Genomic DNA, 27,814 nt, shown 5'->3' with positions numbered 1-27,814 from the left:
GAGTTTTTATTACAAAAATGTATACGATTTATATTTACAAATGACATTTTTCAGGTTTTTAAAAAAGAAGCAAAAAATGTAGTTTCCAGAGAAACACATGACATATCTGGTGTCTTACAGAGAGACAAATTAAAGAGTATAAACTGCAGTTGTGTTCCCGTCCTCCGATCCTCTGCAGAGACCCAACGTGTAGGTTGAGAACATCGTTCTTTAGGGGTAGTACTGAACATACCTGGGGGTCACAGAGGGGCTGTCCCACTCAACAGTGCGGACATCTGCGGATCAGACACGCTCTCCTGCTGAGTCACAGCCATGGCCTGACACAGGTACACAGCCAGGATGTGTTTACACTGTGGACAAAAGAGCACAGACTCAGGCCCCGGCCACACGAGGACGAAAACGGCTAAACGCATAGGATTAACGCAAAGGCAATCGCAAAAAAGCTTCCGTCCACGCGCAATATTCACCGGATATAGTGTCTCTAGTCTGTCCACACGAGACCGCTCCGTTTAGCTCCAACCGCTGGAGAAGCTGCAGTACATATGACGAGCCTGTACGTGGCGCTGTAACTTCCTCCACAAAAGCAGCGAAGAAGCATGGTTGTCATGGTTGCCCTTCTGTTTATTCTCCGCGGTGGGGGCCGAGGGAACCGGTCTGTTTCATGCAGCAGCTGATCCAGTAATGAGTGACCCGGCCGACAGTAAAAATAAACATATTTATAACTAGTGCAGGTAGTTTGAGAGGTGTCTCCGTCCTGTCAGATTAGACTTCACTCGCGTTTAGGTCCATATCGAGAGAAAGATAAATAATCTGAATTCAGTGTGCAGTTTACTTTGACGCGGGGGTGAGCAGCAGAGTTTAGTGCCGTATTCGGTCGTCCTCGTGTGGCCGAACGGTCTATATGACACTAAACAGTAACGCAAACGACCCTTTTCGTCCTCGTGTGACCGGGGCCTCAGTCATTGAACATCAGTGTGATAAATGGCACAGAGGTGAAGAATGGCGCTTTGGTCATTTCAAGTCAGACTAGAGAGGAGCTGCTGCTGGAAATGTCCCCACTGATTAAACCTCAACACAAGTCATTAGCTACAACTGCAAGGAGTATATCTAATATTGATATCACTTTGATTATTATGAGTGTATTCTTTTCCTAACGGTGTGTGTTAAACTAGACGTAACTCTTGTAGCTAAATGACGCAAAGCCATGCAGTCCAGCGTCCGTGTGCATGAGTCAGTGAACATGTGTCACTCCTCTCATTACTATCAACATCAACATGTTAATCAGTGACTTATTTCCACCTTCAGCCTATCCATGCATTTTACATGAGATTTCCTCCACACTAACATGCCTGTGGATGAGTGTTTCAACATAAGCAATGAGGCAGAGGGTGGTGGAAAGGACAGAGGTCTGTTTACTAGCTTCTCCTGTAGACTTATCAGTCTGCTGTGGGAGGGGGGGGATCCTTTATCTGAGCTACTTGTCAGAGCCGTATGGACCATGTGTTGCCTTATCCAGCAATGTTGGAAATTACAGTGCCCCTGAAGTAACAGGATGGCTCCAGCGGAGGAGGACTGTTGAGAGAATGTCTCTTCTTTTTATAAGGTTTTAACTTTGGATTTGCAGGAGCCTTGTTGTGCTTTTTGGTGCTTTGGGATCCCTTCATGTAGTGTGTTATATCGGTTTGTGTAAATGGTCTGCAAAGGCTCAAATCCCAAAGTTCCCTCAAGAGGCAGTTTCTCTCACTCCCCCCCGGCCTGAAACGCCTCCATTGTACACATTTGTTTTCTTCTGAACATAGTGACATCACAATGTAACACTCTGGCTTCTATTGGCAAGCGCTCCTACACATTGTACAGGCTAAGGGGCGAATCATGTCTAAGCTGCTGACCAATCATAACAGAGCAGGCCAGTTAACCAATCAGAGCAGACTGGGCTCTGGTTTCAGACAGAGGGTGAAACGAGGTGCTGCAGCACAGGCAGTATGAGAAAAATAAAGAGCTTTTTGAACATTAAAGCATTTAAACATGTCACAGTGGAGGCACAAAATACAAATATGATCCTGAAAATGATACTGCTCTCGTCTTGAAAATCTGATCCACCATGAGCCTTGTCTTGCATCTTAGCTTCCACACATGCAACATCACAAAACAACTCCATCTACCTAGATTTAAAAGTTGCAGGAGAGTTTGATGAGGCAGTGAATAGTTCAGTCTGTTTCCATGGGGAATGATTTCAGAGATGAACTCTCATGGTCTCTGTTTCTCACACTGATTTTAGCAGCATCCTCCAGGGAATAAACTTATCCTGATGCTCGAAGCAGTACTTAAAGCAACAGCCGGTCAGATAAAGACACCCCTCGCTGACCAGAACATAACCTGACCACATTACATCTGTTACACATATTTCAACGGGTGCTTTTTTACACTTTTGCCTGGGCGGCAGTTTTCTCCAGGATACACGCATGATTGACAAGACACAATGGCTGTGAAACGTTGCAGAGAGTAAATATGCTGCTGTACTAACAATGTATCGCAGATGTGTACTTCTGTTGGTTGGTGTACATATAGAGTTAACACATGCAGAACATTGTGTACGTGCCTCTATGTGTCATCACAAAAAAAAGTTATGAGCTAAATATATTTTTTTAAGTTTATAACCCATTTGGCCTTGTTTGAAGAAGATATTGCAAATAGGAGAGAGAGTTATTGAAGGGTTATTCTGGGGGCCTGGGTTTCCCAGCACAGGCCGAATAAAGGTGAAGGGTTTATCTGAAGGCACTACTCTGAAACAAAAAAAAGCAAGTTTATTTGTTAATCTCTATTTTTAAGGTCTCTCTAAAGAGCTTGAATCAGGGATGCAAACACACGTATGGTGAAAAAAGAGAGAACTATTCGAAGCAGGAAAAAAACAGCGTAATATACCATTTGACAAAGGCCTGTGCTATAATGCTTCAATTAACTGGCTATTCTTTATAATATACTCTGATCAATAGGAGACAGAGATGTTAAGTTATAAATCAAGGGTTTTTATTATTATTTACAGCAGAGGTGGGGAACATTTTTCCTTTCAATTTTTACAACATCCTCCGAGGGCCGTACAAATGATTAAACTCAACCTCTGCTTAAAAATACTAGAATCACATCCCATTCATTTGCCTTCCTTTCATGGTGTGCAAAGAAAAAGCAACCTCTTAATCCAGATATCTTACCATGACTCAGGCATGCATGCATGTGCACGGTTGTGGCATGACGCATGACGATTCTAAGGGCCCATGAATGACAGGGGCCACAAATATTTTTAGAACATTAAGAAAAAAATGTTAAGTAACCTTTCATCAATCATCAACAATTAACATTAATATAACGTCAAATTGATGATGTACTCACTAAACGTACGATTCATTTCACTTTTTTTCTTCCGAAAGTTAATTATCCAAAGCCCTAGTCCACCCCCCTCTATTTACATTACATGTAATGGTTTGGTCCTGCCTCCAAACGCTGTGTGGCACCGCACTCTCTGGCAGAGAGTGAGAGCATGTTAGGACCAGGGATGCTAGTATTTACGTGTGTACGACAAAGTCAGGCTTTCAAGAAAGAAAATAAAGGAGAGAAAGACAAGAGAGAGGGACTAAAGGGCGACAGTATGTCACCCAGTTTTTCAAAAGAAAAGGTGGGTGTGGTCTATGAGTGGTGGAAATTAGTCTGTTAGCTAAGCGTAGTCCATTGTAAATAACAATTGTAATGTTTTGCTGACATTAAGTACTGTTACTATCTTCACAGAAAATGCTGACGTTTTTAATTTCACTCCTCTTTTAGCTGACATTTAATAAATGCAGGTACATTTTTAGCAGAAATTCATACTAAATCAGTTGTCCCTCCCCCTGGTGCCAGGACCAACAGATCCATCTTTAGGCTCCGCAGCCCTGTCCCCCCATAAGGCTTTGCAGTCTTGCCATGCTGTCCATTGAAAGCCAGTTGGCTAGGAAGCTGGACTTCAAGGACTTGATCAGTGTCTTTGCCTGTAAGAAGGCTAGGCGCTGGGCTCTTGGTGAGTAAGGCTGAGCCAGGGCTTGTAATAACTGTTAAAGGGCAAGGCTATGGTAACGATATTGGATCACTACCTGATCACTACACACAAGATGCATGATGAGAAAAAGACTGAGAACAGGTAATAGGCTCTGATTTAGCACCACCATCAGGCCTTTTCATTTCCATTTCTGTTTTGTTGTCCATTTACACTTTAATACCCGCTTATTTCGTAGTATGTATATTTAATTGAATAATCTGATGCTTATGTTTTTTTTTTTGTTATAGCATTTTATAAATGATAATATTGGTGTTAATGTTCACTTTATTTTAATTTAAGAGGTCATTTTATTTTCATTTATGAATGTTCCTTTCAAAAATGTTATTAAAAAGGCATGTACACCATAAAAGATGACTATTGAGGTCTATTGTCAGGAATGTTAGTGTTATATCAAATAGTGAATTCTACTGCAGCAGAATGTTGCACGTCTGCACAGTGTTATATGTTCACCGCTCAGTGTCAGTAAATATAGTGCAGTTAGTATTGGACTACAAGATAGATGCAAGCCTGTACAGGTAGAGTTATTTAAAGCATAAATGAGTCGGTTGGGTTCTGGAGGGGTGGTTACAGCAATTGTGCTTGGTTGGCGTGGCCTGGGCCTGGTGGTGGGGCCCAATGTGATATCTTTTCATGGGGCCCAAAATCCCTGGCGGCGCCCCTGCCAGATACTAATAACAACAGATCGCCACTGGGCTTACAACTAAAGACACAGCCACGCAAAAACTGCGGCACGGCTCCTTATGGGTACTGCAATATTTGTGCAGGAGCGGCGTTCCGGTGCTCTCCGTCAGCACTACACCACGTGATGACACGTTACGCTCGTGTTGTGTTCAAGGAACCTGTCCTTGGCCAGGAAAAACAGGGACTCGCTTGTTTAATTATTTTTGCGGTCTAGATTTCTTAAACATTTTTTGAAGAGAGAAGTTGGCAGTCAGTCCGTGTGTCGGTTCTCCACGAATTACACAGGTCACCCTGTGACATCATCAGCGTTAAAAAAGCGGGAGGCGCCGAAAAGCGACTAATTTGCATGCATGTTATATTTAAATATAAAATATGGCATATTTTTCCAAGGGGGGAGGCCGGTAGTCTCAGTCTTTTAAAAAATGTAATTTATCATGTAGAATCATAAAAGTAGTTTGGGTTAATTTATTCAAAAATAAAACAATTAAAAAGCATTTCTATGTTGTAGTGTCTGAAATACTGCAATACCTTTTTGAAAGAAAAAAAAACCCACACCTGAGAGTAGCAAAATGATTTCAATCAGAATCTGATCAAATATGCATAAAGAAAATAAAATTCTCATTAAGCTAAACTTGCCAGCCATATTCTCTAAAGTGTTGAGCCTGTGTGTAACACTGTGGGACACTCACCAGCGGGCCCTCATTTCTGCGCAGCACGGTGTAAGCAAAGGCCGGGCACGGGCAGTAGTGACAGGACACAAAGCATGTGTACAAACGCCCCGATCCTCCTATCACCTGCAACAGATTCATGCAAAACAAATGTAAATATATGGCAATGCTTATATTTATGGGCTCAGAACAGTCTCATAATACACACATGCACACAGAAGGATTCACACTTGTATTTCATGATCCGCAAAAGGATTCACACTTTTTGATCCACACATATTTGTTTTCGGTTTAAAACCGCTGCACCTGCAAACACAAACCGCTTTCTGTGCACGGATCGCTGTGCATTCGAGTGTTGCCAACTCCATAGTAAGGAAAGTAGCTATTGGCTGTCCGAAAAGTCGTCAGAAGTCACTACATGACTTCATCGCCTAATTTGCATAATGTAATCACGGAAAAAACGTTCCACCCCCTTCAAGGATCCAGACGACAGTAGATCAGAAATGTCTCTATTAGAAAAAGTAGAAATAGTTGTTCGTAGAAATCTCCCTTACAATAAAGGCAGTATAGTATGCCGTGTGTCATCTCCAAATAAATGGCTTCAACCATTCTTTAAACTCAGGGTTTGATTCCCACTCCTTTCTGTACTTTTGTGAATACAGTTTAACTTTAGACTGTGACATGATGACCTACGTGGATGTTTAGCTTGTCACAGAGAGGCACACACACAGTGGACGAGGTGAAGTGACTGAAGCTGTCTAGAGAGGGATCAGATCATCTGCTGAGTCTGACGGAGACACGCAGCTCTGCATGATCACCTGAAGCTCCGCCCTCTGTTTAGCGAGAGTGCGGACTGCGCAAAATGCGTATAGTGTCATGAACGCAAGAAATCTCAATATGGTCTAGCTGCGGCCGCGGCCAGTACACGTACACGGCGGTACACGATGGTACACGACACGCCCACCTGACACGACACTACGGTGGCTGAGAGGCACCACTGTTAAAAACGAATTAATAATAATAATAATTCCTTACATTTATTATAGCGCTTTTTCAATGACTGGCTTTACATATACACACATTACACATATATCATACATGCAATGGTCAGAAACTGTGGACAATACCCACAGGAGCAAGTTCAGGTGAAGTGTCTTGCCCAAGGACACACCGGCTTTACAGACGCAGCAGCGGCGGGTTTCACCCCTTGATCTGATGATCATTGCACAGCACACTGCGCCACACCGTCCATCTTCACGCCTCGAGGTCATCGAGGCGCTTTTACAAGTATACATTGGTATTATACATGTACTGTGGACAATACCCACAGGAGCAAATCCGGGTGAAGTGTCTTGCCCAAGGACACAACGGCCTGACGCAGTGGCGGCAGGAGCGGGTTTCGAACTGGAGTTCCCCAACACTCCCCCTTGATCTGATGATCGGATGCACAGACCACTGCGCCGCCCGTCCCCAGAGCCAACCCGTCCCCAGAATTGATGAGATTTACATCATACAGCCCATGTAGTATACACATTGATTTTAATTTCTTACAGTAGGAGAGGTTTTGGGGTTTAGGTTTAGGAGGGAGGAAGGAATAATGGATTAGGTAAAAAGGTAGGGAGTGGTTAGGGTTAGGATGGGGGTTAGGGTTAGGGTTGAAGGGAGGGAAGAGAACTGCTACCCGGGAACGTTCATACTGGGTAGTTTATTTAGTTTAAAAAAAATTATCCAACGAGTTAGAGACCACAAAGCAAGTGTAGTACCGCCGTTTGGCCACAAGACTCCGGAGCACTCCTCCCAAAGGAGTGCGCCGCTTGGTTCAACCTCCACTGTCCGCGGCCGCAGCTAGACCCTTCTCAGCCACCGTAGTGTCGTGTCAGGTGGGCGTGTCGTGTACCCTCGTGAACCGCCGTGTACTGGCCGCGGCTGCAGCTAGACCATGAGCTAGAGTCTAGACCAGGGGTGTCAAACTCAATTTCATCGCGGGCCACATTCGCTTAAAGGTTGCACTCAAAGGGCCGGTTGTAACTATATAAATATATAATATATATATAAAATAATGTATTATATTACATTATTGCCTCTGAATTTCATTATTATCGGATAGGATAATAACTTAGTAATTAACTACGTCTGAAAGCAGAAGTGCAGGGCAAATAATTGCAAGTCAGTGGGCATGTCACAAAACAAGATGCATTGTGGGACATGTAGTTTATGGGCAACCTGCTTCTGTAAAGTGGCATGTAACCTATAATAAACGTATTATATTCTTTGCAAGCTCTTGCGGGGCCACATAAAATGAAGTCGCGGGCCGGATTTGGCCCCCGGGCCTTGAGTGTGAGACCCCTGGTCTAGACCCTTCTCAGAAATCTACCCTCGTGGGGGCGCGCTCATGTGATTGGCTTAGAATGAAGGAGACATCTGATTGGCTATAGATAGAAAAAATTACAAGTACGAATCGGGTGAGCGTCAGGGGAGTCTCAAAAAACCCACACACGAATGCACAGCGATCCATGCACAGAAAGCTGTTTGTGTTTGCAGGTTCAGCGGTTTTAAACGGAAAACAAATATGTGAGGATCAAAAATACATATGTAAAACTTTTTTCTGTATTTGGATTTTATTTACATGTATATGAAACGGAACACATTTGTGTGTGCATTGAAAAACACAAGTGTGGATCCGGAAATACAAGTGTGAATCCTTTTGCGGATCAAGAAATACAAGTGTGAATCCTTCTGTGTGCATGTGTGTATTATGAGACTGTTCTGAGCCTATATGTATTGGCCTTATTTGAAAGATCATTGACAGAGATAAACGTGGGCGGTTTATTTATGATGGAGAATGTTCACCGATTAGGATCACAATGCTGTTTTTATTGGCTGTGCGTGTGGCCGCTGAGGAGCAGTGTAGACAGTAAAGGCATGAAGAAAAACAAGATCATTCCAAATGTCTCTCAGCTAGTCGAGACATGAAAGGAGTCAGCCATTTCTCCTCTATCTCTCTCCACAACCTTAACCATGACTGCTGGATCAAACCCAGTTGTTTTGTTTTGTTGTTTTTGCCTGTCCTTGTTTGTCTACCCCTATACATTCATGGTCTACCCCCCTCCCTCACACTGTAAAGCGTCTTTGAGTCCGAGAAAAGCGCTATAGAATTATAATTTATTATTATTATTATTAGTTTACTCACCTCAAATTTTTAAATCAACTAACTGTATCGGTGTATTACCAAATGTCAAAGTGATAGAAGTGTTTTGTTGTAATTTCCGATAATTTCAAGATCTCTATGAAGTCTTCTGCAGAGAGATGAGAAAGATGATGTCATCTGCAGCTGCTTGTGTGTGAAATCAAACTGTTCCCACATTATGTAAGAAGTCATGGTATTTTACTGGGATATGAGTATTCTAATCTACGCCACAGCTGTAAGTTATCACGTCACATAAACTGATTCGGATGGAATATCTCAAAGAGTGTGTTACCGTTTCAGGGTCACAGCACATGCTAAAGACATGATTTTAAATCCTTATTCTTCAATTTCCAGTTCTGTTAAAAAGGGATTTTACAGTCCAAAATGCCTGAAATATCCCAACTACAGTTATGGTAAAACATACTTCATACTTTATTCCCTGAGGGTAATTTAGATTTCATAACACTTGCTCCTTTTAAGTATAAAATAAAAATATTAGTACAAACATAAAGAAGTGCACATTCTATGACAACATATAACAACAATAAGTATGTGTATTAATAACATTTAAGATATTAATGCAGAAAACCAGATTTTTAACCTGATAGTTTTGAGTGGACTCTCATTTTTAATGTTTCATAAAAGTGACAGAAAGCCGGTTGAGGTTGCTTCCACCATCAACATCATTTCACATTAGGTATGTTGAGGAAACAAGATAGAGACGATGCATTTTTAAACAAGCCGTACGTAGTTCACTCCCAGCCATAGACAGTGATCTAAGTCTCGTCCTGATGCACATGACACATGAGGACATTAAGTCTTTGGATTAGCTTGACACTGCACAATAACTAATGCCTCCCAAGATGACAAAGCTGGCTCCATTATTCTCCAGAGCTCGGATAAATCACCTTTCCCTGTGACTTACGAAAGCAAAAAACGTCTTCAACGCGACACTTAATTATAAATAAGACATAAAGAGAGACAAATACATGGGCTTAAAGCACCTCAGTGCAGATGAATAAAGCTCCATGCACTGCAGGATGGAAACAGTACGACTGTGGAGACCAAGCCAAGGACCTCTACTGCTCCAAAGAGCCAGGTTTATTGAAAACCAGCTCACACTCTGGGCCTTTTTGTTGTAAGCAGTCATCATAGATGATGTGGCTCTGCTGCAGCTCACACCGCAAACTGAAGGCTTTCACTGCCTGGCAGGTATCCAGGTCTCCCTCAAAACGACACTATACATCCAGATCAGCCATTCAGACAGTCGCTGCGGAAGGAACAGATAAAGCCTCGGCAGAGCTCTGAAATGCTGGCTCACACAGGAATACCTTTTGGGAGAGTTGGCAGCAGACAGAGGGCGGTCCAAAGTCCTGGCGCTCTGTCCCCTGGTTCCACACCACTAAGGCTTCAGGGAAGTATAAAGCTCTGGGAAGCCATTAAGACTCACAACCACTGCATCTGTTCTCCAGCACACTGTATAAAGACTGGGATGACTAATTCAAGAATTGCCTGTCTCTCATGGGAGTGCTGATGAACTACCTCCAGTGCTAAAAAGCCTTCCACATAAACCTTGTTTTGCGTTCCTGTCACAGGACTGTGGTTTGGAAACGTAATGCCCCTGGAGAAGGTGTATTGAAGTACTGCCACATCTTAACACCAGGCATTTGCATTAGTACTGCATCCTTACTTCCCCTCTCATCACCTAATCAAGTTATTTCTGCTGTTTGCCACAGACAAACAAGATCAGGAACAGACACTTATCAACGATGTCAAACTAAATATAGGGTGCTGAAAAGTTCTCTTCATTCATATATAAGGATGGGAACATTAGCCGAATTTCTATTATCGGGAACATTTGTGAATATCTTAATAGAATATCTTGTCAGAAAAAACAGGCTCACCCAATAGTGCTTTTAGCGGTTGACCAATCACAACAGAGCTGGCTAGCTAACCAATGAGAGCAGACTGGGCTCTGGTTTCAGACAGAGGGTGAAAAGAGGTGCTGCATCACAGGCAGTAAGAGAAAAATAAAGAGCTTTTCGAACATTAAAGCGTGGAGACATGTCACAGTAGAAACACAAAACACAAATATGAACCTAATATGAGCGTATTAGGGCCCCATAAAGATGACCTTTTATGATCTGATGAGAGAAATCTGCTCTCTCATCCTGCACACGTCACACAGACTATTTGTAAGGACTCCTGACAAGTGTATGACTAATGACTGTCGGGCTCTATTTTTTAAATGAGCAACTGCTTCAGGATCTGACGTCACTGCTTTCATTCTCTTGGAGAGGATTACAAACAGTCTCCTTTCACATGATGCTCACCAAATATTATTCAACTTCGGGGGAAACATGTAGCCTGATCATCAGAGAACTTCTTCACCGATCTTCCATTTTTTTTAAGTCTGTGATTATCTTAAGTTACATTTCATGCCATGCCAGCCATGTTCTGGTTCCAGATATTTAGGTGGGAAGAGCTTGGTTGTTTTCCAGCAGCAGCTTTCTGGAGCACCCACTGTCAAGATTAATCTGAGAGTCAGAGAGCGGGGAAAGCTAAATATTATTGTCACGGCTTAGAGACAGCATTCAAACCGACACTATGTAAACCATAGTCTCACTTAATGCATCACTAACGTTTCAAACATTAAACAGACCTGCCATCATCACAGAAGCAACACTCACTACTGCTAATGCCACACAAAATAAACCAGCAAGAGTTATAACAAAGAGAAAGGAGAACGTTATGTGATATATTAGCATGCTGTTGATCTTGTAAAACTTCCCAATTAAGTCATGAGGTGACGCTGGCATTCCCAAAACAAAAGCCTGTACCTACATGACGATGGAAAAGCATCAGGAATGTTTCACTTGGAATTCTGAGTACTTCAAAAATGCAACCTGACTATTTACTCTCTAATTAAAGTCAACAATGCTTGGCCGTGTAAGACTTAAGCGTTTAAAGTTTGCACTTCAAAACAACAAATGGTTGTAATAAAGTGGATTATTTAAAGGGAGGTTCTGTTACGTGTTACAATTATTTGACTTTTTAGAAGATGCCCCTTAATCACTCTATTTAGATAATAAGATACATTTGAATTATGTCTGTACAGTGAATATGAAGCTATAGCTAGCAGCAAGTTCAGCTTAGCATAAAGCGCTAAACAAGAACAAACAGCTTAGCAAAATCCTCCAAGTTGACAAAGGTGACAACATAAATATATATATAGTTTGTTTAATGCATTAAAATACCAAAGCAAACAAACCTTAATTAGCTAAGAACAGTTGGCTGACAACAAAATATACCTACAGCTGTGTGTGAATGGCGGTCTGTGTCTGTATGTGTGAGTCATGTTGAAACTGAAGTGTTGCAGCAAGTTAACTTTCAATCAATTCATTAAAACCTCAGTTTATACACCGCAAATCACAGACCTAACTGTTCACAATCTAAACATCACAAAGCACCAATCATATTTGGAAAATCTGACACATGTATCTATACAGTATTACATATTTCTTCTGTGAAAGTTGCTTGTTGGTTGAGTACCAAAAAAGTATAAAACTTGTTCTGGATTTGTTCTCAGAGAAACCAGAGCCACAAACATACGACATAAGTTTGGAGGGGAAAACTATTTTCCAGAACAGAATAATAACGGACAATAGCCTTTCCAGTATATGCTGCTTGACCACTATTGTCAGACAGGCCTTAAGGAAATTAGACTAAATAAAACCGTAAAAACGCCCACAATTGTCTGTCCCAAAAGAACAGAACATGTCTTTTTTTAGCTGCATTGAGCTGTTGTACAGTTCCTTTTATAAATCTGTTTTTGCAGGGGCCTGAAGGAGTTTACAGGAAATGTGGGTCCAATGACCACAACCTCAGTGGGCTGCCTCTTTGAGGAGAGGGTGACTCAGGTCAAAAATCGCACCCTGGGGATTTACTATCAGGGAGGGAAATCTAAATGTTCTCAATGTCATATCATGAATTATCTGGCAATACAAGACCGCAAAACTTTTTTTTCACTATTAATATCCACCCGAGTGTTTCTATTATACCATTATAAAGTGTCACATGCTAAATGAGCTTCAATTAGCACACAGTAGTGTAGTGTGTGTTTGTGTGAGGCATGCAGGGACTTGACTAATGGATGTGCCACAGGTTGAAAACATTAATTGAATGAAGATAACCAACTGATGGGACGTTTTTGTTATGAAACCATGAATCAAAAGGTTCAAACTAAAAGATCAGCTGCTCAAGTGGGTTTGACAGAGTTCACATTGTCTTTACAGATAGGGCATTCAATCCTGATTATTCCATTGGTTTCATTCAAAGGGATTCATATAATCCTGCTCACATTGAATTTGTAACTAAGGTTGGAACGACTTTTTTATTATGGTGATGATTTAGTGTAAGGTACACTGCAAGTACAGTTTGAAAAGCTAAAGATTTGACAGAAGCATGACGGACCTGGAAAGCTTTGCGTCCACTGGGAGATGACAGACAGGTGACTGAGTGCTGGTCAACAAGGTCCAGAGCCTGCAGCGCACACGGCCCGAAAACAAACTTCAGCCTGAAAGAACGAGGAAGAAACACAGACAGATATTTGACATGGCATAAATACAGAAACTGCTGAGTAGGAGTTTGAAATAGTTTTTGTGAACATTGCATCGTGTGTGAGGCCTGCGGTGGAGCTCCTAATTAAATAAGCATGTTTTAGCAGCCCCCGGCTCTGAACTTCAGGCACAGTTAGTCGAAGAACCAGAACCTGCCTCTTCAACAATCACTTCTACCCTGTATCACTGTTGGATCTTCTCACAATGTGAATCTAAGGTGAAGCACTTGCTCATTTATCGTAGAAGACAAACACTATAACAGTTTCTTTAAAGTCCGTGCTAGAGATGGAAGAAAAAATTGTATTTAGCTTGAAACCAAACTGAAGCTTTTTTTGTACATTCTTTAAATCTATTTTATAATTATTCATTCTCCACAGGACCTATTTTCACCCTCTTTCTGAAATGAATGAAACAAATATTGTTGTTTTTTTCTTCATATCTTTCTCATGAGGCAGATATGAGACAAACCAGGAGACAAATGTAAAAATAGGATTAAGTCTGCCTGTGAATGATGAAGAGCCCCTAAACCAAAGCTTCCCGACATACAGGATGTGGCCGTGTTGACCCAGACAGTGAGCAACCTTCTCTCTCACTAAGTGAACAACTATGAAAGCCAGGAACATTTCTCTGTAAAGACACAAAGCAGCATCATGACATTGTGTCTCAGTGTTACATCACAAACCCAGACAGTACAAAAAGGCCTCTCATCCTCCGCAGTGTGGCTTCTGCACTTAACTTAGATCATTACTCTGATGAGGAAAGATGACTACCGTGAGAAATGAGGAAAACTTTCAAAACAGTGTTAGTGATTGTAGGCTGTAGGTTCATATCTGTGATGGAAGTTAATTGATAATAATGGGAATGATGAATTGATACTTACGCAATAAGCAGGTCATCAGGTACTGCAAAAGAAAGAAAAATGAAAACATATTTTAAAATGTGTGATCATGATTACTAAAAGAAATTGACAGATTGAAGAGTGATACAACTTCAATTATACTTATTTATCTAGTAGGTGGAATCAGTTTTGAAGACATTCATAAATTCACAATCTTCCTGCAGTGTAAGGTAAAGATTTGATATTAAAATACACAACACAGAACAGAACCTTAAGACTACATCATATTTTTACATTGTGGTAATGCTACTTGTTAGTATATGTGTTTACCACTCCTAGTGATACAACAATGTAGAGGCCAGACAGTTATGGGTTGGAGTCTACTGACTTTTTCAGAAAATACGGGTGAAAACGACTGCTGAAATGGCATTGAGTCTTGTAAAACGGCTGTGGCTTGACTTTTCAAACCTGCATTACTGTTGAGTCCCTGGGCCTGACTTCAGTATACAGATAAACCAACTCTTCATAAAGCCAACGTTTCAGTGGTTCAGTTTGTTTTTCTAATAAATGGACCAAACCCACTGAATAATGGTAACAAAAGCCCAATGAGGCATAGCAGTTGTGTTTTACGATTCGATATAATCCTTTATGGACAATATACACAAAACTTTGTTGTGGGTTTGTTTTTGGCATAACCTTCCCACATTCTATGTTGTGTGACGATAAAAACACTTCGGGGGCAACTGTATGCAACTTGTGTTAAGAAACGGTAATGTTGCGTGACAATTTAAGAATGTGATGAAACAAAAATGTTTGTCATTTGTTGATTCAGACAGTGTCATCATGTTGTTAATGATAAGCCTCTTTTTTTCCCCAGAAAATAAGGGCATAAATTATGGCATTATGTTCAATTAAGCAAACATGCAAGATAGACCTCTAGTTATAACTTAACTTTGGTTAGATTCCACTTAGCTGCTTCTTTTTCAGGTTATGACTTATTGGGACACACAAACAGAACAGGACCTTTGTTAATATTAGTAGAACCAACTGAGATTTCTAACAAGCCAATGTCTGTTATTAAATAGGTTTGAACACTTTAAGTGAACACATACATTTGGAAGTCATTACAGAGGAACACACCTGTACTTTCCTGTTAGTGTTTGCTGTGAGAGACGCCCTGTTTATTCCTCGGGTGTGTAAACCTAAACTAGTGTACAGTGATAGAAGTGTGTACCAGCAGCGCCTCCTACAGGCCAAATATTAAACTACATCATACAACAACAGTTAACATGTAAGAAATGCTGCATGAACGCTACTTTAAAGCACACAACGACGGTTGTTTTTGACTTAATGTAAAGTTAACTACGGCGTACTAACCAATGGTAAGTTAACATTAAGTTTGCTCAAATAGTCAAGCGAGTGTGCCACGTTCTCCTATATTAAAGCTAGTAGTGCTACAGCTACTTTTCCACTAAAACTGCCCCCGGGAATAATTGTTTGGTCTGTCTCTCTTTACCAGCCTCGTCTTACTTTGGGAAGTTTCCTGGTATGCTTTTTGAATATCTCGGAAAAGCTGTTCAGCAACTGCAGGTAAGAACGAACGCATCTTCATTATGGATGTGTACTTTTCAGACAGTTTCGTTTCAGGAAGTCACCAACTCCGGTAGCCAATAAACTGCGACCAAAATATAACGACATCCGGTTCGAATGTCTGATTTCCCTCCAAAATAAAAGCCAACATACCTCAAGCGTTGTATTTGTTCGGAGACCCTTGAGCTTTTAGGCCTTTCAACGTTTCTAAAAGGACGAAGTAGAGATAATTTTAAAGTTCCTGCTACTACATAGGCACATTTACTTTTGATTTTAAGAGTAGCCAATACAAGTATTGGGAAAATAGCCTGCTTTAATCCTTAAAATAGTCTCTTTAGGTGAATGTGTATAGAGCAAATCCCAGACATACTTTCATGCAAATTCAGGACAACATTCCCAATGCACCGCCAGACTATTGCCATGTCAGGCTATATATTTTTAAATATAGCAACGATTTTGAAATATAGCAAAATGTAAGTGTTATTGAGAACACAGATTTCTTCTCCATTCCACATCGGTTTCCAGGGTCCTGGTGCATGTCACTAACACACCGCAATACTTGAATGGAATAGAACCACAATCAAGTTCATTACTACTATTGCTTTTACTGGCATTATGAATCATAATGTCTGCTGTGAGACAGCTCTATACAGTACCAGATTCCAGGAGCTGGCTCACCTAAATGGAAAGCACCTAAATATCTTCTGTGAGATCGGCCTATAGTTGTGCATTATCTCATCCACTTTACTGCAGTAATAAAGGTATTTTTCTGCATTTGAAGGTGCTCTAATGCAATTAATTGTTTTCTATACAATTTATTTTTTATGAACCGCAAGTTGAAATTGCTAAAGAATGTGGTAAAAATGTTTTCATTTTATATTTCGCATAAAAAGGATTCTGAAGAGTTGTGATACATGTCAGGCCATAATCTAAAAAACTAAAATGGTATTGGTTAATTTAATAGATGGCACACCTACACATTTTTCAGTGGTGGAGAACTGATCCACTTTATTTGATTGGTCTGAACTCTTGTAATAGCCTACTAAGAGACATTGTGCGATACAAACATTGCAACATCATAGGATACACGGGTTTTCAAGTCTCAATTTCAAAAAGACAAAAAGAAAAGTCACCACTGCGAGTTTGTTAGAGAGCTGAAAAGATGCGGCTTCATGTCGGATTTCTTTAAGATTCAAGTTTGTAAACTTTTTTTGTCATTGCCTTTGTAAACACATAACATCCCCTCCTTAACAGGATGGATGACGAAGATGTTGAAAAAAAAATTCTGAACATGTGCTATGACAAATGATTCAAGATCAAAATAAAAGGAAAGAAAGGAAAGTTTAGAGCAGAATGGATTTGTTAACTGAGCAAAGCTGAAAGACAAAACATGGTAATTTTTCACCATCTGCAACGGAAAGTTACTGCCATTTATGAAATGTACCTATAATAATTCAAAGCTTTATGCCTCTTGACTGACACAACGAAAGCAGAGATTAAGTGGTCACGGTTTTGAGCCACCATGACGGCAAACATTTAACGGTACCAAACACTTAAAACTGTAACTGTGATGTGTCAACACTACAAAATCCTGTACCAGCTACAAGAAAAGACAGGAAGTTTCAACATCCAGATTTCTGTGAGTGGTGGGAAAAGGTTAAAGCACATCTTAGTATACTCTTATGCTGGAGGTTGAATAAGTTACACAGCAGGTAGTATGCTTTTTTTTCTTGTCAAAAGCTACAAAGCAAAAAAGTGCAACAATGGTGCAGACCATTCTTTATGTTTGGTTAGTTTTGTCTTTGTGTAATGGAAAGACAATTTACAGAGTTCAGATTTTTGTCAGGACAGTATAAAAAAAAAAAAAAGAGGGACTACAGAAACAAATACAAACATCAAACACCAACATATATCTCTGAGAAAATTAGTTAAAGCTGCCTTCGTTCTCAAGTCACAAGGCATGGCAAAACCTGACTTACTATTTTTTTTACCATGACAACATTTGAGCAGATAATTCTGGACAGGTTGGAAACTGCAGAGAGAGACAGCTAAACACCACGGTCAGCTCTATTGAAAAAAAAGCATTGGCTCACTTTAATTACTCAGACGCAGTCCAGGAGTAGTCATATCTTATCCGGCTAAATTAAGCTTATATCAGACTTTTCACCTTTCTGCTATGACACCAGTGTTCCCAACTTGTTTTGAAGAAATGTCTCTGTCTAGAACGGGGTGAGAAGTTTCCGCTACCATCTGATAGTTACAATCCACGCATCATCTCCACTATGTGGTGAAGATAAAAAAAAATAAAAAAAATTGCTGCTTTAATTGTTCATCTGTGTCCACGATGTTCAGGCTCTGGTGGAGCTTGGTGGATGGCGCGCAGGGGTGGGGGGTAGCATTCCATTCGTGGTCAAATACAAACCAAAAGGTCTCTCTCAGCATTGCTATGGTAAAAATATTAGCGTGGGTGTCAGGTCATGTGGGGCGGACTGGGAGAGACCAACTGTGATACCAAAGATTACACCCATCCTCTTCTCGTTTAAAGTGGATCAATTTAAAAGCGACATTAAAATAAGAAATAATCAAGTTAAGAAAAACACTGCAAAAGGTTACTCTATTTACATACAATGATTCTTAAAGACAACGTATATCTTTACAGAAATCCCCAAAAATCAGAAATAGTCTCTTATGTTGTTTCTTTTTACATAATAAGTTCTTCATCTTTACTACAGCTCACGTCGTCCACTCGGTCAGGCTGGGTGAGTGCTTCCAGACCAAATCCAGTCTCGTTCTGGAGAGCCCTGCCTGTCACTAGCTGCTGCTTCAACTCTTTGCTAACAGCCAGGGGGCGCCATAGCACCAAAAATAAAAAGGACACCACCCCATCTACTTGTCACTCTCACCAGTCAGCGAGGATAGTTCTGGGAGAGGGGAGAGGGGGTGAAAAGACAAGCCTTAGTGCAGGGAGGGCTCTCTTCTGGTTGTCGGGGCTTGTAGCGAGCGGGGCTCAGTCGTCGCTGTCAGATAGGGTCTCGTATTGCTCTGACAGCAGAGACTGCCACACCCGCTGCTGGGCCACCGGAGCTCCAGCAGGAGGCGGCTGCAGCTGCTGCTGCTGCTGCTGCTGTTGCTGTTGTTGTTGTTGTTGTTGTTGTTGTTGATGTTGATGTTGTTGCTGCTGCTGCTGCTGCTGTTGCTGCTGGCTCTGAATGGCGGGGGAAGCTATGGAGGTGGGTGGCGTGCTGCTCAGTATGCGCATGGTCAGCGGGTTGTATGGGAACTGCATTGATCCTGGAGATAGATAAGCAGAAGAGAACGTTATTTTTAAATGTTTCTGTCTTTATTTGACCAGGAGATAGTTTCTGTAGATGACATAGGCAGGACAGCTCACCTGTGGATGAGGGTCGGTCGTCCCAGCTCCACTGGGGTTGAGCTTGGGCTTGCCGGTGATAATCTCCCTCGGAGTGGACGGAGGACACTGAGGAGGGACGCTCCCCTCCGGCGTAGGCCTGACCCAGGTTAGGGGACTTGGTTTTCCGGCTGTTGGCTTTGCTCTGCTTCTGCTTCCCTGTAGATTCAAAAACATTTATATATCATCAACATAAAATTCCTTCTTAACTAAAACGTCCCCATCTAAAAATGTTCATAATAAAATCTGATTGGTATTGAAATGTATCCGTCTATCCTATTATCGACAAACAGCGGTTTCTTAGCACTACCCCCTGTTGATATGACTCAGAATCGCTCATATATATATTCACAATAAATTTGAACACTCTGAAAATACTACATCCTTAAGTGAGTGCCCTGAAAACTAAGATCTATTTTGTCAATGTGGCCTTATGTTATTGTTATTTAGCCTTCATGAGGTCAGTGTAGATACATTCTCATGTAGACAAAAGAGATTGAAAGCACAAATTATTCTCAGATAATATTGAACATTTATAGGATCATATAACTATCAAAATGGGCTATATAACATAATTTATTGGGAGATTCTATGTGAAATCAGACCATAGCACCCCTATTAAAGACAAATAGAATTATCCTTGTTTCAAAACAACATTTCATAGCAAGTGCGACAAGTTGTCGCACTGGGGTCCCTTGCTGTTGTGAACATGTTTAATTCTGAGAATGTATTTGGTGCTTACCCATACTGGGAGACGGGTTGGCCTCCTGGCGGACTTCGCTGCCCGCGCTGGGTGTGTTGTTGTTGTTGGCAGACTGACCCCCCTGATGCTCCTCTGGCCTCTCCTCCAGGTTGCCCATCAAGGCTTTGCGGATGATGTCCTCTAGGCCCAGGTTATTGGCCGGGTCACTAAATGAGTTATTCCTTGGGTTGATGCTGCCTACAAAGCAACACCACAACAAAACAGACATTTAGAAACAGAGACATCAACTAGAAAGAACTGTGAAGTGTCAGAGAGTTTCATTACTTACTGGAGCTGGTAACAGCAGGCAAGTTGAAAATCTCTGTGCCTGGTTGAGCATTTCCTGCAAAACAATATTTAGCTTTTACATTTTTTTAAAGTCTGACATGATGGAGCTACACATGATACAATGAGTGAAGTTGTTTCAATGTTATCACATGCTTAATGATCTTGAAAAATGTAAAGGAATGAGTGAATTAACACACAAATGCATGCACACATATTAACAGTTCATCATCTGATGCTTGCAGGTTAGTTTGAAGTAGGGCTGTACCCGAATATCCGAATATTCGTTCGTTGGAGTACTATTCGGGTTTCAATTTCGTTATTCGGATATTCCTTTTTTTTTGGCAGCCGCGCTGCCAAATTTCATTTATTGAAAACTCCAATATCAACGTAAGAGCTTGTGCCTCTTCCGGGGGTGCCAACACTTAACCATAAACGTTATAGTTTACTTTCTCCATCTTTATATGTAGATATGACTTTTTCTGCGTTAATCTCCATCACGTTGTTTCCATAGCAACTTCCTGTCAACAGCGTTAACTCTCCTTCAAAATAAAAGCATGTCCATACAAAATAGGAAGCCAAGCCAAATTACACTTAAGACATATACAACTGCAACGAAAGTAACAAACACAATGCAATATCCTTTTCAATTTCAAAGAACACAAATTGGGTTGTATACATTAACAAATAACTATAAAACAACAATACTGTAGAATAACAAAATGAATGCCGTGAATAAACCGAAATACATGTGTTGAAGCGGTTCGCTGCTGATAACCACCACCCACCCCCCCCCCCCCCCCCCCCCCCCCCCGCACGGGTCGAATATTCGCTGCTGATATCTACCGAATATCCGGAGCCCGAAAAATGGTATTCGGGACAGCCCTAGTTTGAAGAGACAGGATAAGAAGAGACCCACTTACCAACATCAGAATCACCGACACCAGAGTTGGAGTTCAACTTACGAAAGATCTCCTGCTTCTTGGATTTCACCATAGGCGAGGTGTTTTCCAGCTTGGTGAAGAAGGAAGGCAGATAGCTTACACTTCCCGGAGAGCGCGAGTCATTCCTTAAAACGAGCAAAGGGCAAAGAGTCAAATGGCAGGGAGGGGTAACTGAGGTGAAACGCTTTTGGGAAAAAGCCCTTTCAACTCGGCCGGGATGTCGAATGACTGCTGATAGGGGAGGGGGCAAGGTGCTGCCTGCTGGCATCCAACAAACAATTTGATTTACAGTCTAATGCAGCCAGGCATCAAATGTCAGGGCCCTAAAAGAAAACTAACTCCAGCAATGTGTTGATCAGGTGTAAAAACGCTGGCTATTTTATCTTCTACAAGTATAGTAGCTGACATTACATTTACATCTCAAAGCATGTAAGTTGCACACTCGTCTACATTTTATTTTAATCAACTTCTAATGATATTTCCATTTTATGTTTGTCAGTTACAATTGTCCTCATTTAGATAATTACTATGTTCTTTTAATTACATTATTTATATAATAATAATAATAATTAATTAAATGTTCTGTCTTTATTATTTTTTACTTAATTTTTATTGAGGAAAAGTGTATTATTATTTGAAAGGAAGCATGGCAGTACAAAGTCTCGTTCAGCTTTGAAAATGATGCTTCTCAATACAAACAACTTCGGGTCGGTTACCAAATTCTTAAAATGTTAATAACATTTTAAAACAGATTCTTTATCAGCTTTAGCTATTGAGATGCACAACAACTTCAAACTATAATGTAAAAAAAACTTGATATCCCGTACCTGATCTCAGAGTTTTCAGCCTCTCGTCTCTGGGGTGGATGCCCGGCCGCTTCCGGTTTCTCCATGCCCTGGTAGCTCTGTGGTGGAGAAATGGGTTCATAGTTCTCCATCTGCCTGCCGCTTCGCTCTGGAGATTTACCGGGCCTAGATAGGGAGCAGAGAGGGACAAACGTTAGCCTGATGATGAGGAATAAATCAGACTCGCTGTGATTGTTTTTATAGTTAACTGGATGGTTGGTGTACCTCGCTCTGGGCTTGTCAGGGGGGTTCTCTGGGGAAACTCTGCTGGTGGATCTCTGGTGGTGAGAGGCCTGGCCCTGATTCTCAGGACTGTAGCGGCTGTGCCCCTTGGTCCGGCCTGACGAGGACACGGATGGCATTGAGCTCTGGAATGTTGCCGAAGCTGAGGAGGAGACGGGAGGAGGGTCCTGATTCCTGGCGAAGTCCTGGGTGATGATATGCTGCATGAAAGGGAGTGACGATAAAACAGTTAGGTACGGTGGGTTTATCTTCATGGTAAATCTACATTTTCAGCATTATTTTATTTTTGTTTATTCTTATGTGTTTCCTACCGAAATGTGGTCTGCCAAGGTCATGAACCGGTGAGTCTTGGGAACCTGGGAGTAGCCTTCACCCTGGGAAGAGGGGGGCTGCTGGGGGGGCTCTGCAGATTGCCGGTAACGACTCATGTCGTAGGCCCGCATGCCAGCTGCTGTAGGTTGACATGGGACAGAGAGTCAGGGTGAGGTGTGGAGGAGCTTAAATGGGTGCCAACAGCCACCGCTCTGAGTTTTCAGGAGAAAGGAATAACTTCCAGAGGAGTCTCGTGACAAAGTGGGTGAAGTCATTTAAGTTAAGGTATGTTTACTTCACTTGCCAGGCAGCTAAATTGAGCCGTCACAGCCAAATCTGTAACATGTCCTTTATGATCTAAAGCCGAACACTTAAACTAATAAAAAATGTTATTCAGTATTGCACTGAAAAAAGACATTCTGGTGATCCATGTTCTAAGGCTGAAAGTAGTTATCTCTTGTGTCTTTATGATTTAAAAACAGGTGTTTTTTCTTTCTTTCCAGGACAATCTTTCCAAGTTCTGTGAGAATGGTTGGGGCAATGGTTTTGAAGGGTTGGTTTGTTTTTGTTGTTGCAATTCTCACTTTGGCCACAAGCACCAGTACCCCATGGCCGTATCTCATTTAAAAGATTTCCCCTCCTCGACTCCTCGAATCCTTGGTCCTCCGGTAGTGACCCGGAAATGAATTTCAGTGCGCGATGTTGAAGGACATCTCATTTCTCTAAATGCACATCGAGGACTGAGGATCGAGCGTCGAGGAGGCTCTCTGGAGGAGCTATAATTGAGGATACACTGATGGTCCTCCGCGGCTCCTCCGCTGATGCATTTCCGGCAACAGAGATGTTTCAAAGAGTCGTGACGCACGGCCGGACTGATCTCAGCCAATGACAGCTCTGCATGCATCCCCTGGATATTATTTTATTAACTGCTTTCATCGCGGACGCGATGTTTACAGTGATAACAGCTGTGAGGTCCGTGCAGAAAGCAGAGCAGTGTGTATAATATATATCACTCAGTATAACAGACCTACTCTCTTTAATTGCTTTAGTTTAGTAGATATCTACAGACAAAGAGTCGATATTTTTCTATGACCATTTAGTGCTTCACATAATAAAATACACTACGGCTGTAGCCTGATTATATGATTTAGGTGCTGTAGGTGTGTGTGGTGTAGGTGTGTGTGGTACAGTGTGTGCATAGATGCTTACTTTTAATACAACTTTTGGCCCGTAATTAATTTTCCTCATTCTAGCGACCAGAGGGGGGGGGGGGGATATATATCCAGTCTCTGATAGTGTTATGTTATTATGAGAGTGCTCTCATACTTGTTTGATTCTGTAATTGTATATAAATATATATATATTTAAGCAATAGCTCACGACAGGCCGTGGTATATGCTCATTATATCACAGCTATACAGCCCAACTGTATACAGTTTTTCTCAGATGCGGAGGGATACTGACTTGTTGTGAAAAGTAACTACAATTCTACCCGTGGTATACGCTCAGTATATCACGGCTACCAACCAATCAGATTGCTTGATTTAAAACAGTTACTAAATCAGCCTACTATCACCTAAAGAATATATCTAGGATTAAAAGACTAATGTCACAGCAGGATTTGGAAAGACGTGTCCATGCTTTTATCTTCAGTAGACTCGACTACTGTAATGGTGTCTTCACAGGTCTCACTAAAAGATCTATTAGAAAGCTGCAGCTAATTCAGAATGCTGCTGCCCTCGAGTCCTCACTAACACTAAGAAAGTGCATCACATCACTCCTGCTCTGAAGTCTTTACACTGGCTTCCTGTGTGTCAAAGAATAGATTTCAAAATACTGCTGCTGGTTTATAAAGCACTGAATGGTTTAGGCCCAAAATACATTTCTGACCTCCTGCCAAATTATGAACCATCCAGATCTCTCAGGTCTTCAGGGACTGGTCAGCTTTCTGTCCCCAGAGTCAGAACTAAACATGGTAAAGCAGCGTTCAGTTATTATGCTCCAAATATCTGGAACAAACTCCCAGAAACCTGCAGGTCCGGTGCAACTCTGACTACTTTTAAATCCAGGCTGAAGACTTTTCTTTTTGTCGCTGCTTTTAATTGAACTATTCATATCTTAAACTGCACTGTGACTTTTATCCATGTATTTTTTCTTTTAATGTTTATTTTATTAGCTTTTCTTTTTAATGACTGATTTTAAATGCCATTTTCTTAATGTCTTTCATTTTTGTGAAGCTCTTTGAATTGCCTTGTGTTGAAAAGTGCTATATAAATAAACTTGCCTTGCCTTGATTTGACCGTTATATATATATATGTGTGTGTGTGTATGTGTGTGTTTGTGTGTCTGTGTGTGTGTCTTTAATATGACCGCTCAGAGAGGAGTTCTCATTTCTCTAACCGCCTGCTGCTTCCCCTCCTCTCTCCTCGACTCCCTTCCTCGGCTCCTCCGCTCGCATCTCCTGTGGGCGGGACTAAGACACGAGGATAGGAGTCGAGGAATCTCAGAAATGAGATACGGCCCATGTTACCCCAAGTGAGACTAAATGCATCATTGTTTACTTCCAGGCGAGACTTAATATCTATACACTGGCACTGGGTGCATCATGATGTGTGAGGCTAACACACAATAATGTACCTTGTTGACTTTCATTTATTGTGGCTTAAATGAGTAATGCTAAAAATCATCCAGATGATTTAGAAATGCAAAAATTACCTGATCTTATGTCACATCACAGGAGAAACACTTTTTATATCAGAAAACGGTTGAATTATCTTCCCTTTATTCCTCTGAGGGCTTCTGTAAAGTATAATTCTTCTTCCAAAATATGATATGCTCAAATGGAGTTTGTGTGTTCATACCTGCTGCCTGTGGTTGCACTTCCTCTGGTTTCTCCTGTTGGGGTTGGACTGGGGAACTAGCAGGACTGATCACCTCGATGGTTCCTCCGGCGGTGTTGTCGTATCGATTAGATGACACTGCAAGACAAGCATGGACAAAGAGTTACTACTTGTGTGAAGCCAAGGACACAATATGAAGGTTTGATCATGTTCTACTCTAAGAAAAAGATTACATTAAAGATTGACTGATGATGTCATTGTGTTGCAGTGCACCTATGAGCTGTTTGAACAACATCATGTGTAACACTCACAGCTGCTGGAGGAGTCCGAGCTCTGAGAGCCTCGCTCTCTTGAGTCCTTGTCCGAGGCTATCTGCCGCGTGATGATGACGTCAATGAAGTTAGCTGCTGTGATAGTCGTCTTTCCACGAGTCCGAAGCTCCTCTTCGATGCGAGACTTTGACGTTGGAGGGCCCTTATCCTTAGCTCCGGGCCCCTCAGAGTAAGCAGAATGAGGCTTACCCCCTGGCAGAGACATAGCACCGTATGGTGACTGCATGGAGCGCCTCTCTGCCTCGTGCTGCTGCTGCTGCTGATGTTGTTGATGTTGATGCTGCTGCTGCTGCTGCTGCTGCTGCTGTTGTTGATGCTGCTGCTGCTGCTGTTGTTGATGCTGTTGATGCTGCTGCTGCTGTTGTTGTTGATGCTGCTGTTGTTGTTGATGCTGCTGTTGTTGTTGATGCTGCTGCTGCTGAAGCTGCTGCTGCAGATGATGCTGTTGCTGCTGCAGATGCTGCTGCTGCTGCTGTTCGGACATGCTGGCTGCTCGCCTCGACATTTCGTCTTCCCGTTCTTGTTTGTTCTCCTTCACCTTGGCGACGTCCATCTGAGGGGCGGAGGCTGCAGCGTCCACCAGAGCAGCCAGAGCGTCAGCTGCAGTGCTGTAGCGAGAGCCGCTCTGTGATGCTGCTGTTGCTGCTGCTGTTTGAGGCCTGAAGAGAAAAAAAGAGATAAAGGCATCAACTATATTTCATTGTATTTAGTATACAGCCTGAAATACAGAAAATATTTAAATCTTTGTGTTTTTATCTTTGTATAACAAATTATACTGACATTTTGTCCAAAGAAGGCTACAAGAGGACGTTTTTAATGAAATCGGACACTACAATTTGTTTTAAATGCATTTAAATGAATTGTGAAACATACAGAAAATAACTTGTTCGTTTTTTTTATTTAACAAACTATTGCATTATCAAAACAACATTTGCAACAGTTTTAATATAGTAAAATGCGTTAGTTATGACTGGAATATGACAAACAAATGTCTTAAAAAGGACTTTTTTGTACTGTAACGACATAAGAAATGCTTTTAAAAAGGATGCACAATGTGTTTTCATGAGGAAACAGGAGAAGAAGTATAAGTGAGCCAACTTAGATCTAGGGGGAAAAGGTAGAGACTTACATCAGAGCGGTGATGACACTCTTGCCCTGGAAGATGCTGGGCCGCTGCTGAACCACCACCTCCTGCGTCCTGAGCGAGGGGGAGGGGGAGTGCAGATAACCTCGACTCCCTGGTCGGCCGGGCTGCTCTGCTCCACCTGAAACACACAAAAACATGGGACATTGTAAAAGTGGGTTTCAATATAAAGTGACAAAAAGCAATCGCTGTCTAACAATTATTATATGCAACACTGTTTTTCATTTTGCAAAGTATATCAGATAAACTAGTATGTTTAGTGTTCAGGGAATGTCACTTTTGTTAGGGAAATTATTGACCTAGACTCCTAGATATGACGTACAGGACCAACCCTGACGTCTGTTTATCTCCTTTAAGGACATAGGCTGCTTCAGCCATAATGTTATTGTTCCCATTCTGTGACCGGTCAACACTAGGTCACAGATGGTCTGTTGTTGTGGGTGCACTGGGACACTTCCTTCTTTGTTGTTTGTGGACTCCCAAGGTATGACATCTTCGAGGCCATAAGTGATGGACGCAAGTGACTCAGTGTGCCCAACTGTCTAAACTATCTTATCAAAATATGTTGATTACTCTCTGTGAAACCAGTTAAATGGGCTAACGAGAGAGAGGCACTCCAGAATTGACGTGGCAATCCACACGTGCAGTCAGACCGTGACTGCTGTGACTTGTGATGTGAATTCTCCGGCCGTAACTCCAAATAAACCTCCAGTGTTTGACATCGAAGCTCCTGCTCTACCGTGTCTCCTTCCTGAGTCGGTGACTCCCGCTGCATTGCTACACAGAAGTTTCCCTTACAACTTTTACTTAGGGTTATTTTGTATGTGCAAACCAAAGTTGGAGATGAAGTCTTAAATATACTTTTTTCAATTTTTGTTCTATCCAATTTTTGTTTGGTCCTCTATGTCATATTGTCTACTATGATACATTGTCAACCGACTACATAAAAGAAGAGACTTAGAAAAATTAGTAGGTGGACAAAAGACAGGACATTTATCAGGAACTTTTTTTTGTTAGTGGTCAACTAATGACTAATAACAGTATTTTT

General features: G+C 41.5%; 2 protein-coding genes across 2 annotated transcripts in view; both read right to left on the bottom strand.

The window, feature by feature from the left end:
* Nucleotides 1-4: 4 nt before the first annotated feature.
* Nucleotides 5-15,746, bottom strand: zswim7 (zinc finger, SWIM-type containing 7). Its single transcript, XM_034099456.2, has 5 exons — nucleotides 15,611-15,746; nucleotides 14,123-14,144; nucleotides 13,097-13,199; nucleotides 5,458-5,562; nucleotides 5-350 (listed from the first exon to the last, which is right to left on the bottom strand). The coding sequence occupies exons 1-5, from the start codon at nucleotides 15,690-15,692 to the stop codon at nucleotides 240-242; spliced, it is 423 nt and encodes a 140-aa protein (XP_033955347.1). The 5' UTR covers nucleotides 15,693-15,746; the 3' UTR covers nucleotides 5-239.
* A 904-nt stretch (nucleotides 15,747-16,650) lies between these two features.
* Nucleotides 16,651-27,814, bottom strand: part of ncor1 (nuclear receptor corepressor 1) — a 67,412-nt gene continuing 56,248 nt past the window's right edge. Inside the window, 11 exon segments of the mRNA XM_034099825.2 lie at nucleotides 16,651-18,961; nucleotides 19,062-19,238; nucleotides 19,822-20,019; nucleotides 20,111-20,164; nucleotides 21,030-21,175; nucleotides 21,878-22,021; nucleotides 22,121-22,338; nucleotides 22,450-22,589; nucleotides 25,312-25,428; nucleotides 25,602-26,281; nucleotides 26,752-26,887. Of these exon segments, the coding sequence (XP_033955716.2) occupies nucleotides 18,678-18,961; nucleotides 19,062-19,238; nucleotides 19,822-20,019; nucleotides 20,111-20,164; nucleotides 21,030-21,175; nucleotides 21,878-22,021; nucleotides 22,121-22,338; nucleotides 22,450-22,589; nucleotides 25,312-25,428; nucleotides 25,602-26,281; nucleotides 26,752-26,887 (2,294 nt within the window). The 3' untranslated portion in view covers nucleotides 16,651-18,677.

This window comes from Pseudochaenichthys georgianus, chromosome 14 (assembly GCF_902827115.2).
Source record: "Pseudochaenichthys georgianus chromosome 14, fPseGeo1.2, whole genome shotgun sequence".
Lineage (NCBI taxonomy): Eukaryota > Metazoa > Chordata > Actinopteri > Perciformes > Channichthyidae > Pseudochaenichthys > Pseudochaenichthys georgianus.
This window is presented reverse-complemented; position numbering and strand designations above follow the sequence as displayed.

Excerpts from the sequence above, each read along its gene's own strand:
- zswim7 (XM_034099456.2), bottom strand. The coding sequence starts at position 15,692 with ATGAAGATGCGTTCGTTCTTACCTGCAGTTGCTGAACAGCTTTTCCGA. Across the intron at positions 5,563-13,096 it reads GTGGACGCAAAGCTTTCCAG|GTGATAGGAGGATCGGGGCG; the intron begins GTCCGTCATGCT and ends AATCTGTTGCAG. Across the intron at positions 351-5,457 it reads GCAGAAATGAGGGCCCGCTG|TGTAAACACATCCTGGCTGT; the intron begins GTGAGTGTCCCA and ends TTTTGTCCACAG.